Source organism: Silurus meridionalis, chromosome 18, assembly GCF_014805685.1.
Source record: "Silurus meridionalis isolate SWU-2019-XX chromosome 18, ASM1480568v1, whole genome shotgun sequence".
NCBI classification, from domain to species: Eukaryota; Metazoa; Chordata; class Actinopteri; order Siluriformes; family Siluridae; genus Silurus; species Silurus meridionalis.
The window spans coordinates 7,405,629-7,424,701 of NC_060901.1; the positions used below are offsets into that span (position 1 = coordinate 7,405,629).

Sequence of the window (19,073 nt, forward strand, 5' to 3'; positions counted from 1 at the left end):
GTAAAGTTAGGAAAGCGCATGCCATTGCATAAAAAACACAGTTTGACAATAGCCTCTACTTAAGTTTATTCCTGGCTTGATCTATCTTTTTATAATCCTTCACTTTACGAATGAGTCATTCCTGCTGCCTGAAGGTGACGAATCACTGTGCAGATACAGGTCTATTTATTTCTTTTTCCTGTACTCCTCATTCAAACATTGCGTCAAACCATGTTTAATGTCAAATGGCTGATCTTTTCTGTGAAGGTTCACAGTACAAAGTTTTTAAAGTTGTTGATCAATAAAACAAAAGAAAAGCGCTAAAAATGCTCTCTCCCTTTAAAGCCTTACCTTCCACAATCTTTCCAGACTGTTCTGCTGCTCCCCCAGGTAACACTTTGGCCACATATGCTCCTATCTCTCCATCACTGCCTGGAACTTCTTTACCACCGATTATACGGATACCCAGTCCGTTGCCTGCAGGCCCATTGCAAAGTCCTTAAATTAAAAGGCATGCCATTTTAATGTACATATAGTATATTGATTACTGATGTGCAATATGTAATAAGTAATTAAAGACAATTAAGACTTACACTTCAGTTTATTTTAAGATTTTTAGTTCTAAACTCTGCCATTAACACAATCACAAAAACTATACTTTATTGCTAAACTATTTATTATAACGACGTATTTATAGTTGAATGTTGTAAAAATACATTTACCCTTACCTAATTGAAAAAGGAGAAAATGCTTATTCCTTACTTTCATACCCAAATCTTCAAACAGTAATGGCTTTAACTTAATTCTTTAGCATTGTATTATCATTTCAGATTATCAGAGAAACTTCAGTGCAACTAATTTGACTTTCACTCAAGCATATTTTTGCCTGGTTATACAGTATTTACACATTCTTAATAAGTAAAAGCTTCAGTTACATTTGTACTTTACCATCACCCATCTTAAATGTAGTGCATAAATTGTGCACATTTTTTTTAATAACGTTATATAATTATGCAAATAATCTGTCTTGTCTGTTACATGCTATTCAGTGCGTTGATGACTAATGAAAGAGGAAATGTGCCAACTCATGACCATGCCTTGAAATACTGTATCTGCCCAGTTCCAATATCCAGACATGTACTGAATAATGCGCTAATACTCACACCACTCCACCATTTATGAAAGAAACAAAAGCACAAAAGACTTGAATTGTATTGGGTAAAGAATTTACATTGCTGAAAGTCTGTATGATGGACTAATTACTGGCGGAAGAAGATGCTCATAGGAAACTGGAAAAGACATGAATTGGTTCTAAGACATGCTTTACTATAAAACAGTTAGCATTTTTTTTAGATTTCTTACAATATAAGTCTATAACTTACATTATAACTTACATTATAAGTCTGAGAGTAGTCAATCTGAAGTTCTACTCATTCATTTCGGTCAGGTTTTTTCTACATGTAAGCCTAATCTGGTTCAAAATGTTCTTTAAAAAAAAGTTATATTTTCACTATATTTTACTCTATATTGGCTGCCAGTCAGTCAAATGGACTGTATATCATATTTCAAGCTCTACATAATTTATTTCCAGCATATTTTGCTGATCTCCTGAAACAGTATAGTCCATGTGTTTTTAAAGCATATATTTAACTTGACTTATTCATTTGTGATCTACAGTTTTTATAGATTAATATTTTTCTTATTGTGAATAGAGTAGTAGAGTGGTTAATTACTGTACATATGAATATACATTTGTTGCTTTGACTTTCTTAATTTTTTATATACACATTTATACATATATACAGTAAATTGTTAAATAATAAAAGCTCACATTTACATTAGTGTTTCTCATTTCTGCTTGTGATGTTAAAATAGAATATACAATACTCATTTATTTACCTGACACACTGCGATCTTTTGGATCCCTCTGTAGCTTTATCCTTGCATAAGAAAATGGATACTGCTGGGACTTAATCTGCAACATAGAATACAAGCACAGACAGTTTCACACACAGATGCCTAGTTTTTACAACTAAACCATTGTGACTAGCACTATGTCATGAATATCTAACTGCATTCACATGTTCTGCCCATTATAGAGGAACAAACAGTGTATGCTGGAGTCATTCTTCACCTGTCTCCTGTCCAGTCCCGGACCATCATCTCGTGGCTTGTCAAACCAGTCAGTCTCCTCCCGACGGAGATGGTAAGCTTCAGAAAAATCAGATTAGAATCAACCCTATTAAACACTGCTCACCAGTTTATAATTCAGAACCCTAGCAATTTTTTTTTTCCAGACACATGGGACAAATATAAACACTGGAGGCAGGTGCATTGTGCAAAAACTCCAGTCAAGGTACTATTAATCTTGCGTTTTCCAAACATGCACACAGGTACACAGGGTATCGTGCATTGAGGAATATCCTTGGTTTTTATGCCAGTAAAACTTCCAAATTTCTCAAATAAGCACAAGTCCTTGTCTAATTCTGTGCAGTGTTTTAAGTCACATAGAAGAGATCATGACAGTAAAGTCAGAGCTGTACTGCTGTCTCAGTAAAAGTAAAGAAAAAACCCAAAATATTGTATAAAGATGTCAACATTGCAGGTTTTCCAGGCAAGGGTAGAAGATAATCCAAATAATTCTGTAATAACTGATAGCAAGAATTCTGCTATGTACATTTAGGATTTAGCCAAAACTTTGCTTTCGCCAGGAGGCTAAATCTTAGCTGGAAAAAATAATGAACCTGTAACTATTATCTGTCCACATTAGTGTGGACTGCAAAAAAAAAAAAAAAAAAAGAATAATATGAAACTAACAAAAAAAACTTAAAACTATGCCCTGAAAACCAACAACAAATGCACTATCCACATATGCCAATCTAAAAATATAAAACAAAAAAGGGGGAAAAAAATATATTAATTAGTATTTTGCTTGAATAAACAAATATACCATTCATATACTTCATTTATTAATTTTGCCTCTTTTCTTTTAGGGTTCCAATAATTCTGGAGTTGGCTTTATCATGAACTAAACAGAAAAAAATTTGCATATGATACATATCGTACAGTATGTACCAACCTGATCCGGTAGAATAACACTCAAACGAATTATGATATGAAAATGAAGATAGATTTACAATAAATCCATCAGTCTAGGGATTTACATTAAATATATTTATTATATCTTTTAAACATGCTGTATGTGAAATGATGTTATATAATGTATTGTATTTTTCTCATTAAGAAATCTTAATATAAATGACAGATATAAACAGATGTGACTTTTTTAGACTTAAGTGTTAGTTTAGTAGCCTACTTAGAAAACTGATGTAATGCCTAAAGAGCAAAGCATGCAATAAAAATGTATTGATCCACTATTGCACATACAGTATTAATGTGTGCTTATCATACATTCCCCATATGTTGTCATGGAGATGAATTTTCAGTCAATACAGTGTATCATGGGCTTATGGGTGATTGGGAGTCGGGTGGTCATGGTACAGTGGGTAGGCTTATTACTAGGTGTTAAAGGGCAGGTAAATGGTGGGTGTTGGGAAGGAGGGATGGGGAACTGAAAGCTAAGGTGGTCATACTCTACCGTCTGTGACATTTTCAAGTGTGTTTCCTGGATCATCTCTGTTCAGACCCACCATGGATTCACTTAGTGCTGTAACCAAGGCAAATGTATTTACTTCCATATGAAACATATGATGTATTCATCATATGCTTAAAATGTTTGGAGACCAGAAAAAAAAAAAAATGAAATGAAATCACCGTGTTTTTAACGATGTTAACTTACAAACAATGTAATCATTGGTGTAGTATATTGTGCACATGGCATCATTGACAGTTTATACATTAATAAAAAATGCGAATGAAAGCAAAGCAAGCATTGAGAGTATACGTATAAGAAAAGCATGGCATGCAGAAGTGTGAAGACCATCATGCAAGCAAGCAAAAACCTTTATTCACAAAAATAAAATGAAAATTCATTTATTTAGTATTGCAAGATCAGAAAACATGCACAAAATCAAGAAATAATAACTTAGATCATTTAAAAAATACAACAAACATCACTAAGAGGACTGTTGTAAAATGAAGCACATGTCTATATTTTCAGACATTAACAAGTAATACAATTATTGGAAATAAAAGATACAAGGAAAATCTTATTATTCAATAAAACAGGCACAGCTGTTCAATAATACAGCTAACATTAACAAAGTCTAAGGCCAGCATAAGTAAAGCTTAACGTACTAATGTTTTGTTTATTTTTGTGGGCTCTTATGTCCTTTGGGAAATAGTCATTTTCATGCTCACCAATCAATACTCTATTTCCCTGAATGGGGTGTAAATTCAAAAGTCTTCTTCCTGTATTCATTTTTATATTGATTTTACTTACAGTCGATCGACAGCCTCTATGTGGAGACCCTGAGCCATGAGATTTAGAAAGTAGTTAGATGTAATCAGTTAATAGTTAGTAGATATCTACAGAAAGAAAACATCTATCAACATTTTGCAGTACTACAGATACCATGTTACATTTCTATTTGTTATTACAATATTTCTTAGCAGTTAGGCCTGGTTTAAAAATAAGAATATAAACCATCTATCTATGAGATATTTGGGCCTGGTGGTTGCCTGGGATTTCTTTGCTTTCATTGGTATATAGATAATAATAATAATAATAATAATAATAATAATAATAATAATAATAATAATAATGTAATTATCATCATCATCATCATCATCTATTCATATCAACTATTTGTTTTACATGATATATCTGATTTACTGTATAGATTTTTATCTACTTGTTCTAACAATATTTGCTAGCCTCAACTTCCACTTCTGATAGGTAATAGTGACAGAACTGCTAAACATTATAGACACACTTCAAATATCTCAAATGTACATATTATTTATGAACTACAATGCAGCATTTGTGCCTCTGTTACCAAAAATAATCTACTAGACAACCTTGAATAGAATATTAACAGAAGATTAAGAGTCTAGACAACAAATCCTCTTAGAGTTGCATAATGAATGCTTTTTTACATGCATTTTTCCTCAAGTACAAATGAATTAAATAGAGATTAAAAACGTAAACTAAATAGGGAACACATTAGACAGCTAGCAGACATAAAGAAATTAAGCATTCATATTTATAAATAAACAAAAAAATATAAAATGTATAAAAACAGAAAGAAAGGATACTGACAGAGTACTTTATCATCACAACACAGGTAACTGATTAAGGCATTTACGTAGGCACTTTAAATAATATTCAGAAAAAGGAAGAGCAAATGGCAGACAAAATAAAATTAAGCAAATGGAAAGTAACTGGTATCGTAGCAGAAGGAGAGCAAAATTACCTTCACTATCAGACATTGTGCCCTGTAGGTCATCAATGAGCATGTAGCTGCATCCTCTAGTAGGGTCCTCCCTGAGATGCTGCTGTTGGGGATCCTGAAGGGAGAGACATGACCCAAACTGGTCACGGGAGTCGGCGGATATAGGTGGGAGCGGACCTGCAGATGCCCGTGCCATACCCATCGGCTGACCCACCGGACTCAGTGGGCTCTCTTCCTCAGAGTTTTGTGCCACAATTGGGATTCGCCCACGCCCACTCTGACCGATAGGCAAGCTGGTAGGCTTTGTCCTACCTGATGGTGTCTGATAGGCAGAAGTCTCTGAGGAAGGGTCACCCTCTGATTTGAGCCTCAAGGAGGAGCTAGAGATGTCTCTTTTGATGGACAGGTCCAGGCCATACATGGAGGAAGGCCTAGAGGAAGGCCGGGAGCGGGTCCCACTTGGATAAACAGAGTCCTCTCCCAGGGATGCCCTTACCCCTGAACTCAAGTTTAAACTCTGGCCTAAGTTAAGTGAACCAGCCAAACTAACCCCTAGATTTGAGCCCAGGTACTTCTGCTGATCAGCAATGTTCTTACGAAGCCCAAAAGTGATCTCATCCTGTAATAATCTGCTCGATCTTGGCGAGGCACCGCTAGATCCCAAGTAGCTGCTATAATCTGTGTCTAAATTTCTACTGTCCTGGATAGAGTATTTTCCAATGTTGCTGGTACTTTTGTGTTTCTGGTAGAGCATAGATGTTGGAAGCTGTTTGGCTGCCTGCTTTTCCAAGGTTAATCTACTAATGCTGTACTTTTCAGTCTTAGGGAAAGCCCTATAGCCTGCACTTGTTACACTTGTGCTCGGAGTATAGTGGTGTGAGAGGCTAGCCAACTGTTCTAAGCTCTCAGTCCCTCCTGTGCTCCTCCTAAATTCTTGCTTTAATTGCTGCTTAAGAAGCTTCAGTTCATATGGTTCTTCCATTGAGTCTTCATCATCTTGAGTCTTTCCATAGGAATGAAGTCTTGAGGAGCTGCCAAGATAATCAGTGCCAACATCTGCTGCTGTGCATCTCAGTAGGCGCTCTGCTTTGGCAAGTTCCCTCTCAGCAATTCCATAACTGGTGGATGAGAGACCAGATGGGCTTTTGGTGAGCTCAGTTGCATCCTCTAGAAGAAGATAACTTCTGGGTGTTTGGTGATGTTGATCTAAGTCATAGAAAGAGTCTGCAGAAACATTGGACATGGGACTTCCTGCTATGCTGCCTCCACGGTCTTCCAGTCCATGCAGTTCTAGATGATTGCCATACTTCCCTGCCAAATAAGAGGAGTTTTCATAATTAGTAGACACTTTGGTGGCATCCAGTTCAGACAAAAGTGTAGCTTGTTGTCTTGCTTTTTGCTGTAGTAGTAGCATCTGGTGGTAACTTTGCTGCTGTGAAGCAGTAAGAGAGGGCACAGAAGAATAGATGGATTGGGACTGATAGGGTTGTTGAGTCTGGTACAAGGACTGCTGATACTGTGGGTAATGATACTGGGAGTACTTGCCATACTCATATTTCGTCTGTGGTGGAACAAACTCATCTAATTCGGATTGTGGAGCGGTGTGAGGTCTTTCAAGTACAAGTCCACTTGCGTCCTCTCTACCATCACTTCTTCTTGTTTCTCGGATATTGCTCACTTCACTGTCAGACATATAATCACGGTCCTCTGCAACACTTTGCAGATATGCTCTTTCCCTTTTCTCTCTTTCCTTAAGCAAAGCATCTTTTCTTCTGTTGATGCCCATCTCCAGATAGCGCAATTTAGCATCAATCTCTTTCTCTTCCTCATCCAATTCAGCCTGTTTTTTGCGAAGTTTAGAGGATTCCCGTTCTACCAGATCCAGTTCACGATCAATATCCTGCAAGATTTTTGCCCTTGCCATGTTGGAGCTGCGACAAAGACGACGGCGGGCAGATGCAGTGCTATATGCTGCTTGGCCACCATTGGCAGCCTCCTCCTCTGAAGGTGGGTTAGGAAGGGTTCGCTTTACTTTCTTTTGTGTGCCAGTGGGAGTGCTACTTGGAGAGCCTTTACCCTGCTAAAAGAAAAAAATATTATTTACCGTACATGTAAAAATGATAACTTTTCAACATTTCAACATTTTGATATTTTCAGTGCCTGGCTCCCTGAAGTGCAAACCATTTTTCATGATGTTTTTAGCATCTGTTTAACAAGTGAAATGTATGATAAAACAAGACTCTACCTGATTTATGTTACTAAAAACTTTTATGTGGGTTTTATCATTAACTTTAGCTTTTAAATTAATCTTAAAACTTTGAACCCATCTAATAGTATTTTAATTATCTTTAAAATTCAAAACACAAACAACAAACACTGCATAAAGTTTAGTAGAGAGCAACAGCAGACCACTTCAAAAAGACATATATGGACTCTGGAGTTTTTGTTCTGTTGTATCAGTGAGTTTTTTTCATTAGTGTTTTATCAGGAGGGAAATGTGACAAATGCAAAATTTCATATTGGCTATTATATTTTTTAGAACCATTCTTAAACGAGTGCAAAAGCAATAAACGAAATGTAATAGTGAAAGTAAACTGACAGAAATAACAATAATAAACCATTAATTAAATACAGGTATAGCACAAGATAAGTATGATCGATAATTTATACCACTCTGTTTTATGCATCTTAGAGTTTTTCATTATACATCTTAGAGTTGTTTATTAGGAGTAGTATCTTAAATATCAAATGCAAAAAAAAGGTGTACTCACAGTATAACCCTCAGAAAACTGGAAGTTGGCAGCTCTTTCTTCTGATGTAGGACTCATAGGTTTTGGGTCAGATAGTGATCGCTGTAAAACTTTTGCCCTTGGACTACTAGGAACCACTTTGGATGGATCTGCAGAACATATTCTCTGTGGGCTGGTGTCTCCACTCGATTTCTCATAGGACACAAATTCAAGGGATTTACTAGGGGACATACAAGGAGATATTGGTGAATAAAGGACTTTGGGGGATTTAGGAGGAATGGGAGAAACTTGTAGAGAGGAGCTATCTGTTTTGAGAAGTGGTGACTGGCTTATTTCTAAAGGGGTGGGGCGTCTCTTGGGAGAAGAAGGTCTGTCAGAGTTAGGAAAATCAACCCTAGTGTCGGTTTGCACAGTGTGCCCTCTAAGTGTTCCAGCGGAATCTGTCTGTACAGAAATTTCTGTAAGGGCCTGCACTGAAACTCCACAGCTATCACCAATACTGTATTTACCACCTCGTGGTTTGCTACGTCTGCCACGAGTTGAAACTTCCCACTCATCTTGATCTTCATCATCTGTTTGTACACAGCTATCTACACTTTTTTTCGTAGTTTTCTTTTTTCTCCCAGCAGAGTAAGCTTTCTCTGTATTGTCTTCTTCATCAGTCTGACAACCACTGTCCATCTTTTTGTCTGTCCCCACAATATGACCAAGGCTCTGCTCATGAATCTCCTCTGGATACATTTGTCTGTACTTTTGCTCCTCTAGTTGTAGCCTCAGCTGCTCCTGAAGCCTTTGAATCTGTTCCAATTGCTCCTGTTGCTGAGCATATGTCTCTTTTTGCATCATGAGGTGAGCTTGTCTCTCTTCCTCTTGTTGACACAGGATCTGTTGTTTCATGACCTGTAGCTCTTCAAGCTCTTTCTGAACTAGAAGTTGCTCCTGCTCCCGAAAGCGCTGGATCTCTTGCCTTTCCCACTCTAGTTCCTCAGCAAGACGTTGCTGTTTTATCTTCTCCAGCTCAAGAAGCTCACGTTCCATCTGATACTTTTCATCACCTGGAAGCATGGGTGAGGAGAGAGCTTCTAATGATGCCGCAATTGCCTCAAGTGAGGCATCTGTGTAGTCCAGTGATGCAGCTGTGGTTATCGTTGGAGCTATCTCTGTTCGACCAGCAGAGAAAATATTTTTTGAAGAATTTATCTCCAGGTTCAAAGGCATGTCATCCTGCTCCTCAGCTGTAGTCACAGCAACAGTGGAAAGGAAACTATGTGATCTAGTGAGGGGTTGATTTTGCAGATTTGACAGTGATGGCATTGTATCACTAGTATGCATGCCTGACAAGGAGTTGTATGTTGTACTGAAAATAGATCCAGGTTGGGTAGTTATAGCATATGTAGAAGGATTAGGAGCTGCTACAGAGGAGTAAACCACACCATTTGAAGATCTCAAAACACTAGTACTTCCAAAATGAGATCCAACAGCCGTTATTCTGGCTTGGGAGTACTGGGGGATTGTAACTCCGGTAAATGCCCCTGTAGCTTTGCTTGAGTAGTCTACAGCTTCACCTGTTAAAAATTCATATTTTAAATAATAATTAGACCAGGTTTACACCAAGTTTTGGAATAGACAGAAAGCCAAGCCATGCTTTTTTCATTCAAAGTTTTTGCAAGAGTTTGGAAAATGCAAAGCGTATAGAGTGGCATGCAGAGACACACAAAATGTAAAAGGAAAAATGCAAGCATGCAAAATCCCCCCCACCCAAAAAAAATTACATGCTTTGAAATTAAAAAATAAAAGTCTCAGATGGGAAGGAGTAACTGCAACTCAAAATGACATCGCTGAGAAATAGCTGCAACATCGCACTGACCTGACATTTTTCCAGATGAAAGATCTACAGCACCATCCACTTCTCCATTGTAGTCAAACCTATTTTTACTTTTGTACAGGAAGAGACCAGCTTCTGCCAAATTTGTGTCCGACATGGAAGGCTTGATTCCTCCAAGTCCTCTCATGCCATAGGGTGAGCGATCATATTGGTAGTGGTCATCTCTGTAGCCAAAACGATCCTCTGGCAGTGGTGCTGATGATTGCTGAGTGGCACAGCTACCAGCAAATGGAAGCTTGTACACTACATCACAACACACTGCCTTTCTTCCTGCTGTTAGATCTACTGGCTTGCTATCATCCTCTGAGATGACTGTTGTAACCACCTCTAAAGATGACCCATCTACAGACACCATAGTCTGTACTGGCTTACCAGCTGTGAGGTCAATTGCACCAGATACACAAATTTCCAGTTGAGGTGGAATACTTGTGCTAACACCATTATTTACCATTGTCGAGGCTGTAGGTGCAGAAACAGAATGTGTTTTGCCTAAAGTTGTGGAGAGATTGATTGGTTTTTCTGGCTGAGAATCAACAGGGCGATAAATTATTTGGGAAAGAGGTTCAAATGATTTAGACGTTGTTAGTTGTAGAGGCATTGAAGTGACTTGGGAAACATTATTGTTGGCATATGCTATAGTATCTGTGCAAGTAAGGATGGTCATGCTGTCAGTTACCACAGATACTGATGAAGTGTCAGTGCTCAAGTTCATTATAGATGAGTGGACTGCACTTTGCTGCCGACCATCGGCAATGAAACACTGCCGCTGGGTCTCCGATGAGGACAGATCTACTCCTTTCATACGTATATCTACATCTGCTTTTGGAGCACGCAGATCAACAATCACCCCGGAATGATAAGCATGTCCATTCTGTACTTCTAATGGTTGGAAGTTTATATCTCCTTGGACCGCTATTATTCCAGTAGCTCTTGGTGTTGGAGGTGGTGTTTGTCCATGCACAACAGACACTGTTGTTCTTTGGACTTCATTAGTTACAACTTGGACACCAACAGTTGGAATTACAGATGAGGGCTGTGAAGCTGAAACTGCTTCATTGACATGACTCATGTTAGAAATTACGTTTCCTGGATCACTTGTCAAAGCTAATGGTACCATATTTGTTTGCGTCTGTGGTGGCAATTGTGTTTGTGGCTGGGCCTGAAAATCAAACTGTAAATGAGACTGTTTACTAGGTGATAAGGGACCAGAACTTGTTCGGGCTTGGGTTGTCACACCTTCTATAGGTGAACCAGGCTGGGATGGTAAAGTAATAACCACATAGGTATCATATAATGACTTTCCCAACCTAGGAGATGTAGGGGTTTTTATCGGTGATGCGGGCCCTGTTCTGATCTCAGATGCAGGACTCAAATTTAAAGCAACTTCTTCAGTGCTTGGGAGTATGCTTGGTCTCACTGGAGAATAAATGGTAGAAAGTGGTTGAGCACTTGACATGGGTTTTGGAGCTATGGGTGGCTTGACTGCCTCCATTTGTCTGTGGCTGAATGTCAGGCCTGCAGGGATTGTGGATGGCTTTGGAGGGACTGGAGGAGGAACATGTGGTTTGAAATTTGGTGCCATACTTTGTCTCACCTGTGCAATTGGACATGTACTTGGTATACCAGACAGAGCTGTTCTTTGTGGAACCTGAGGTGGAACCTTTTTGGGATAAACAGCAGGCTTAGGTAGCGTAGGTGGAGGTAAGGGAGGGGGAGCAGGAATGTCAGTTTTTTCCTGAGACACACCTCTGCGTAGAACTGCTGGTTTGGGTGGGACAGGTGGAGCAGTTGATATTACACTAGGTGCTATTGGAGTGTATTGTGGTACAGTAGGTAAAGGTGATGTAACTGGAACAGGTCTAGGAACTATACTGGGAGTCGGAGCAGGTGAGGCATTCACTTGAGTCAAGGCTGAAGACTTTGACAAATTAACAACACTTGGCTGGTCTGTTGGTTCAGTCATGGGAGCCTGTGATGACACCTTCTGTGATGGTGATTCTGCCCTTGATGAAATGGGATCAGCAACAGGCCCTGAAGCTTGCTTTGAAGCTGAAGAACCGGTTGTTTTTTCCTGAGATAAATTGACAGCAAATGTTGTTGGCTCAGTCACTACAGCATGTGTAGAAGTTGATGTAAAACCTGAAACTGTTTTATTATCCCGATTTTGATCTACGGTGCTCTCTTCACCGGATTCCTCTTCACCAGAAGAACACTGAGTCACTGTAAGATCTGGTATAGGAAGAATTCGTCTCTGAGGGAAAATCTCTGTTTTTTCAGTAGTAGTAACTTGTATATCATGTGCCCGGGCACTCAAATCAGAAATTTGTTGTGTTGGACTAGTGCCTGGTGTTAGAACTGCTCTCTGCTTCTTCATAAGTTCCATATAGGCTTCTTCTGCATTTAACAGTGGTTTCCCATCCTTCCCAAACTGGCCAGAAATGCTTGTGGAGACTGTGTCCTGTCTTGTGTCAGGTGTGTCTCTGGCACTAGAAAATACACCATCTTTAGTTGTGTCTGTTGTGTGAAATTCTCTTACAGTGTTATCTTTTTGCAGCTGTTGCTCTTTAAGTAACATCTCTTTCTTTATCTGCATCATGTCCTCATAAACTTCATCTGGTGATCTCAGCTTTTTTGCTTTTTCTGGAACAGAAATCTTATCTGGTTCTTTCCCTACATGTGCATCTTCAACCAGGGACTCATAGGCATAATCTTCAATTAACATTCCACCATATAAAGATTCTTTTCCAGGTGGAATATCGTCTGTTGATGAAGATTTTCTAAGCACTATTTCCTGATAAGCTTCATAAGAAGTCTGCGAAGGTTGTTTTTCTGTGGTTTCCTTGGATTGCTTATTAGCATATTGTTCATCTGTTGGAGAGTACAAAGACACAGATGTTGGCAGATGATAGACTTTTTGAACAGCAGCGATCTTTTCTGGAAGAATCTCAAAACCTTCTGGCTCAGATTCCATGCTTGGGGAAAAATCTGAACAGGAGGATCTACGGATTTCCTCCATCTCTGCTTCCTGACGCTGCTCTTCAGTTGGAGACGCATCTTCAATTGGTGAAAGGTTGCTTGGGGGAGTCTTTGGTCTTTCTCTCCTTCTCTGTGCTCGTATTTCTTCTTTATCTTTCTTTGATTTCTTACTGGAATGCTTCTCCTGTTCTTTCAGGAGCTCTTCTTCCTCACGAAGCTCTTCTTCTTCAGATGAATCTTCAATAGTGGGTAGCATTTGTCCTGGCTGCCGGTGCTTTGCTTTCCTGTGCTGTTTGCCCTCACTACTGCTCTTAATATGGCTTGGGCTGCTGCTATCACTGTCTTCATCAAGAGAGGATAGTGAGGTTGGAGAGGTGCCTGGAGTAAAGCTAGACGCATGTAAGCTTGAAGAGCCTTCCCCCCTAGACCTATCATCCGGAGAATCTGTAAGGCTCTCAGGTTCACCATCATCTGAAGTCTGACGGACAGTGGCTACAGTGTTGAGTTCGATGGTTTTGAAATGGCGAATACCAGCACCATTTTCTTTACAGGTCTGCTCCCTTTTACTTGGTTCCTCAATTTTAGTCACAGAATTTATACTTGTGTGGTCTATCTCCTCAGGGTTAATACTACGGTGTTTTACCAGGCCCCTTGCCTTTCTTGAATCATTCTTCTTGATATCTTCTTCTAGTGGTTTGTTTTCCTGATCAATATTTTTTTCTTTAGTATGTTTTTCCTCAACAGATGGTGATACATCTTCAGGTGTGCTTAGAGCCATAATCTCTTTTTCTGTCGACACTGCATCATTTAGTCCTATATCTCTTTCTTCACCTGGTTTACTTTCCCTCTCACTGAGAGGTGAAGATTCTCCCTCACTACTGTCCTCCAGAATGTTTTGTTTAAGCTCTATTGGGACAAGCAGCTTTTTCTTCTCTTTTTTAGACTCTATGGCATCACTACTCTGCCTGTCTTCCTCTGAAGTGAGTTCTGGAGACTCCACTGGGGACACTTCCAGTTGGCACTTGGTACTGTCTAACTCGATTTGTGATTGTTCTATAGAGGCTGTGGTTTGACCTTCAAGTATTGGAAGAACAGAAGTCTCTAACTTGGCTAAATCTGAAGGACTGGTAGGGCTGTATTCTTGGCTGACGCTGTCTTTTTTAGTAGGTTCCTTCAGAAGCTCTTTGTCTTCCACAGACCTTGTAGCATCTTCTGTTTTCTGCAAGAGAAAAATAAAATGCACTAATTACAATGGAGATCAGAATTTAGAATGATGCTTTAATAGTGGTTCTACAGCTCATCTAAATGCTAGGAGTTTTCTTTAACGGATTTACATACAATTACCTGTCCCAACTTCTCAATAACAATAGGGTTTATCAATGGGTTTGTTCCATCTTGATTTTTCCCTTGAGTCCCTGGAGATTGTACTTCCCCAGATAATATTTCTATGTTTTGTTTAATAGCTACAGGAATTGGAAGGATGGGATTTTCTACAGGATCTAAAGCATAGATTCTGTTGTAACTATTAGATTGTGTGTTTATGAATTCTTTAATAGGTTGTGAGTCAGGTTTTACTCTCTGTTCACCTCTAACCATTTTAGGATTTTGGTAAAAGGAATCTAAAAATTGTATTAGTGGTACATCTTGTTGCAAATTAGACTTAATTTGTGTTTTTAATTGTATGTTGTCATGTAAGTCAACTGCGGGCAATGGAGGTTCTTGTGTTCTCTGGTCTGATAAAACAACCTGTATAGTAGACGGTTCTGGAATATTTCTTGAGGCTGTGTCTGTGGTTTGGTTGATTGTTTTGTTCTCAGGCACTGAATTGTTTCTACTCCTAGGAAATTCCTGATCTCTTATTGCAGATAGTGAATCGTGCCTTTTAACCACACACTTTTAATCTCCACACTGTCATTGTTAGTTTTCACTGTTTTTTCCTTTGAAACATTTAGCACATTTTCAGCTTCAGTTAACGAAGAAGATGACATTTCTGGTATTATGCAATTGTGATCTAGCTTACCAGTTTTCTTCGCTTTCTCAGAGTGCTGTTCGCTATCTACACTTTCTCTTCTTAGTGCAGGTTCTAGTGAGGGCTCAAACACAGACTGTGTATCCACTGACAACATAACCTCTCTCATTTGAGAGGACAGACATTCCTCATCTATGTGGGATATTGCTTCTATGTTTGTGCAAGTATCAAGTGCAATCTTTTCTAATTTGAAAACATTGGGCTTAGAGGTATGATCATGTATTCTGTCAGAAGACTCTGATTTTGTGTCTTCTACGTCCTCATTTTGTTCTTTTTCTATTGTAGTACTGTCAATAATTTGTATGATATTACCTGCTGGAAACATTTCAAATGAATGAGTATTTTCATCAGTGTTTGCTATAACAGAGTATGTACATGAAGGGACATCCGATGTTGTAAGACATGGAGCATGTGGTATTTCATCTAAAATGTCATGTTTTGTTTTTAGTTCTGATTTTATCAGCTCATTGGGAAATGGGAAGGCAAAGCTGGCACATTCTGGTGTTTCAGCAGGAGGAGCTTGAGTTTCTTCTGAGCTCTTGTATGCTGTAGCTTGTGCTATTGGCTCTTGTTCAACTTTAGATTTTCTTCCTGACTGTTTCTCTTCTGCCAGATCAAAATATCTGTCCTCTATCCTATGATTCTCAGCCTCAGCCCTAACTGAATCTACACATGGATTTCCAGAGGGAGAGCTATTCCCTGTTTTAATTTCTACCTCATACTCATCCTCTACAAATTCCCATTTTGTAATGTTGGGATGCTTAGAGGTGTGAGCAAATATGTGTTTTGCATCAAAATGATTGTCAGGCACAATCTCATTTTTAACCTCATCTTTGCGAATAACTATCTGAACAGGGTGTAATGGTTTTTCTGGTGTGAAAAAACTTTTCAGATTATTGGTTGAATCATGTCCTATATTAACAACTGTTTTGTTTTCTGTCACCCTATATGAACTATCTGATAAAGCTTCTGCATTAGTCTGCATAATGGCCAGTGAAGCAAGTTTCTTTGTTGAACTTTCAGCTAGTGAAACCACATTAGTTCCATGATTACTTGTGCGATGAGCCTTTTCACTGTTTCCATCTGAAGCGATAATGTTCATGTCTTTTAATTTTGATTTGGTCACTTGTAATCTGTCTAGCCTAATCTCTTCCTGGTTATCAAGTACTGTGACCTCGCTGGAGTACTTATTATTACTTTCCTTTGGTTCTGCAATATTAATATGATTAGAAGGTGAAACATTCTCTACTGGTTCATGCTGCTCAGGCTCACTTTCTTCTCCCTTTTCATTCTGAGTTTTAGGCTCAGTTTGTTCTACTATTCCACACTGTTTGGCATCTGTCTCCCTAGCATCTGCTATATCTCTCAGGATAATGTCAGCAGGAGGGACAGCAACACTGATGGTCTGCTCAGGTGAAGTGAATTTCACAGTTGTGTTTTCATATGCAGTGTCAAGTGTTTGCTCTTTGTTTGGCTCAGGAACTACCTTTGTGCTCTCCACTACTGCCAGTCCCTCATCCTGTTTCATTGCAGCTGACTCTAATAAATGCTTAGCATCAGCTGTGGCTGAGTCATGCTCAGACTTGTCAGCTGGAGCCTGAGTTACACTAGGGGTCCGGGTGAGCGCTTTGGTTGGGGGAGCAGTGACAGTAGGAGCAGAGGGTGAAGGGGTTGTGGAGGCAGCTCTGGCTGGGGAAGAGGGAGGAGTAGGTTGCGATTTAGCTGGCATCTTTGAAGGAGAAGGTGGAGGTGGCATGTCCCCAAGTTGTCCAGAGAGAGCCCTTTGGGTCTGGCAGTTTAGGCAGAGCCACTCTTTCTGTAAGACAATAAGCAAATAAACAGGTATGAGTAACACAGATGTTAAGCTTGCCATGAGGCATGGCACGAAAAAAAAGAATACTTGATTAACAAGTAAACTGTTGTATTACAGCTAAGGCATTAAGGCATAGTGCATTTCATATTCAACAAAGATTTTTGCCAATCCTTAGGACATGGGGACATACAATAATGGAAAAAAATATTATATTACAATCATCAAGGAATTCTAAGATGATATGCATCATGACATATAGGTTTGCTAACAAAATACCAGAAACATAATTGTATGGTATTTAATCATATATAATAATATTTTTGTACTCAATACATTTAATAATAAATTATTTAACATTGAAGAGGAATGAAAAATGTAAAATGAGTACTATGCTATCTACAATCTTCAAATTCACTACAAGTACATTTCAAACAGAATCCATGGCTATTCTAAAAAGGTGGATGTTATCCATTAAATACTATGAACAATGATGAACATGGCACAATTTATTGTGATACCATTATTATTTCATCATGGATTCCCTCCTTCTGAAAAAAAAAAAAAGAAAGCAGCCACAACATCTGATGCTTCAAAAGAATTTTCTAACACATACTGTGCTTGTCGACTACCACAGTGGACAGCTGATTGTTTTGGAGAGAACTTCCAGCATAATGACTTAATGCCTGTATTTAGAGACGATTAAACCTGTCAGCAAACAAACTGCCGACTCAATAAAAGAGCTGCAGCCTGCAGTTGTCTATACAGAGCTTGATTCAATCTTTTAGATCACTTTGGAACAAGCTTTTGCAGTTCAGCATAGCATAATTAAGACAAACCTGTAACACAAAATCAGTTCATAATAACAATTTACTTTTCATGACATTTCATGAATAATGTTATAGTGCAAGCAAGGCACCCAGCATGTGACTAGAAACAGCAATGAAAAATATATATATTTCACAGTCCAAATAAAGCCATTGTCCCATGAAGCATCACACTCCAGTGGCTTACATAAATCCTGAGTTTGCGCTCTCACATTTGATTGTTGAAAAGATGAGCTGTACTATGCTCAGCGTCCCTGTTATTCTCCTCTACAATATAATCTAAATTGAGGATGCCTGGGATTCCTGTGTCACAGCAGGGGTACTTGTAGAAACAATTATTTCACAGCCAATTCAAAGAGATAAGTAAATCTTTCGGCTTCTCCCGTTAGGGGTCGCCACAGCAGATCCTCCGCATGTTTGATTTGGCACATGTTTTTACGCCGGATGCCCTTCTTAACACAACCCTCCCCAATTTATCCGGGCTTAGGACCGGCACTGAAAGTGGCTGGGGTTGGTTCCCTGACCGGGGATTGAACCCGGGCCGCAGCGGTGAAAGCGCCGCAGCCTAACCACTAGACCAACAGGGAACCTCAAAGAAATAAGTAAATACTTGAACCAAAACAAATGAATATATAGATACCTAAATTGTGATTAGTATTAATATTATTTTGGCTGCTCCCGTTGCCACAGCAGATCATCCGTCTCCATATTGCTATGTCTTCTACATCTACATTCTACATTTTAAACCAACCACCTGCATGTCTTTCCTTACCACATTTATAAACCTCCTCCTTGGACTTCCTCTTGTCCACCTGCCTGGCTGCTCCATCTTCAGGATTCTTCTACTGATATACCCCATGTCACTTCGCTGTACATGACCATCCCAATTGCCCCTCTCTCACATTGTCTCCAAAACATCCTACCTGCATGATCCCTCTAATAAACTCATTTCTAATCCTGTCCATCCTCGTCACTTCCAATGAAAATCGCAGCATCTTTAACTCTGCTACCTCCAGCTCCGCCTCCTTTCTTTTTGTCAATGCCACTCTCTCTAAAACATACAACATTGCAGGTCTCACCAAAGTCTTAGAATCTTTCCCTTTCACTGTTTCAGTTACCCTTCTATCATATCTATTAAAATTTCTAAACAAAATTAAGGAATTGTGACACATCAAATTTTTTGTGGTACTTCTTTAATGCCAGAATAGTTTTCAGCACATTCCTCCTAAACTAACCACTGAATATTTTTAACACTGAAGGAGGCAGCATGCGGAAAATGGCCAAAAATTGTAATAATAATAATAATAATAATAATAATAATAATAATAATAATAATAAAAGCAAGAAGACTAAGTGCAAAAGTTTTAAAATATTGCAGAGAGGTGAAGGCACAGAGATTGAGAGGGAGGGGTGAATGTCAGAGGATATAAGTGTGTGTGTGTGTGTGTGTGTGTGTGTGTGTG

General features: G+C 38.9%; 1 protein-coding gene across 18 annotated transcripts in view; it reads right to left on the bottom strand.

Moving 5' to 3' along the window:
• pcloa (piccolo presynaptic cytomatrix protein a) overlaps positions 1-19,073 on the bottom strand; it is a 63,311-nt gene that overhangs the window by 20,402 nt on the left and 23,836 nt on the right. For 9 of the 18 annotated variants that reach the window (XM_046873004.1, XM_046872997.1, XM_046873006.1 and 6 more), the window contains exons 4-11: positions 16,460-16,789; positions 9,951-14,163; positions 8,105-9,648; positions 5,355-7,413; positions 3,578-3,646; positions 2,114-2,190; positions 1,879-1,954; positions 331-477 (exon numbers count right to left, since the gene is read on the bottom strand). In XM_046873004.1, coding sequence (XP_046728960.1) covers positions 331-477; positions 1,879-1,954; positions 2,114-2,190; positions 3,578-3,646; positions 5,355-7,413; positions 8,105-9,648; positions 9,951-14,163; positions 16,460-16,789 — 8,515 coding nt within the window. Of the gene's footprint in view, positions 1-330; positions 478-1,878; positions 1,955-2,113; positions 2,191-3,577; positions 3,647-3,676; positions 4,411-5,354; positions 7,414-8,104; positions 9,649-9,950; positions 14,164-14,288; positions 14,795-16,459; positions 16,790-19,073 lie in introns of those variants that run through there. The other 9 variants (XM_046873002.1, XM_046872996.1, XM_046872995.1 and 6 more) reach the window with 7 other exon arrangements.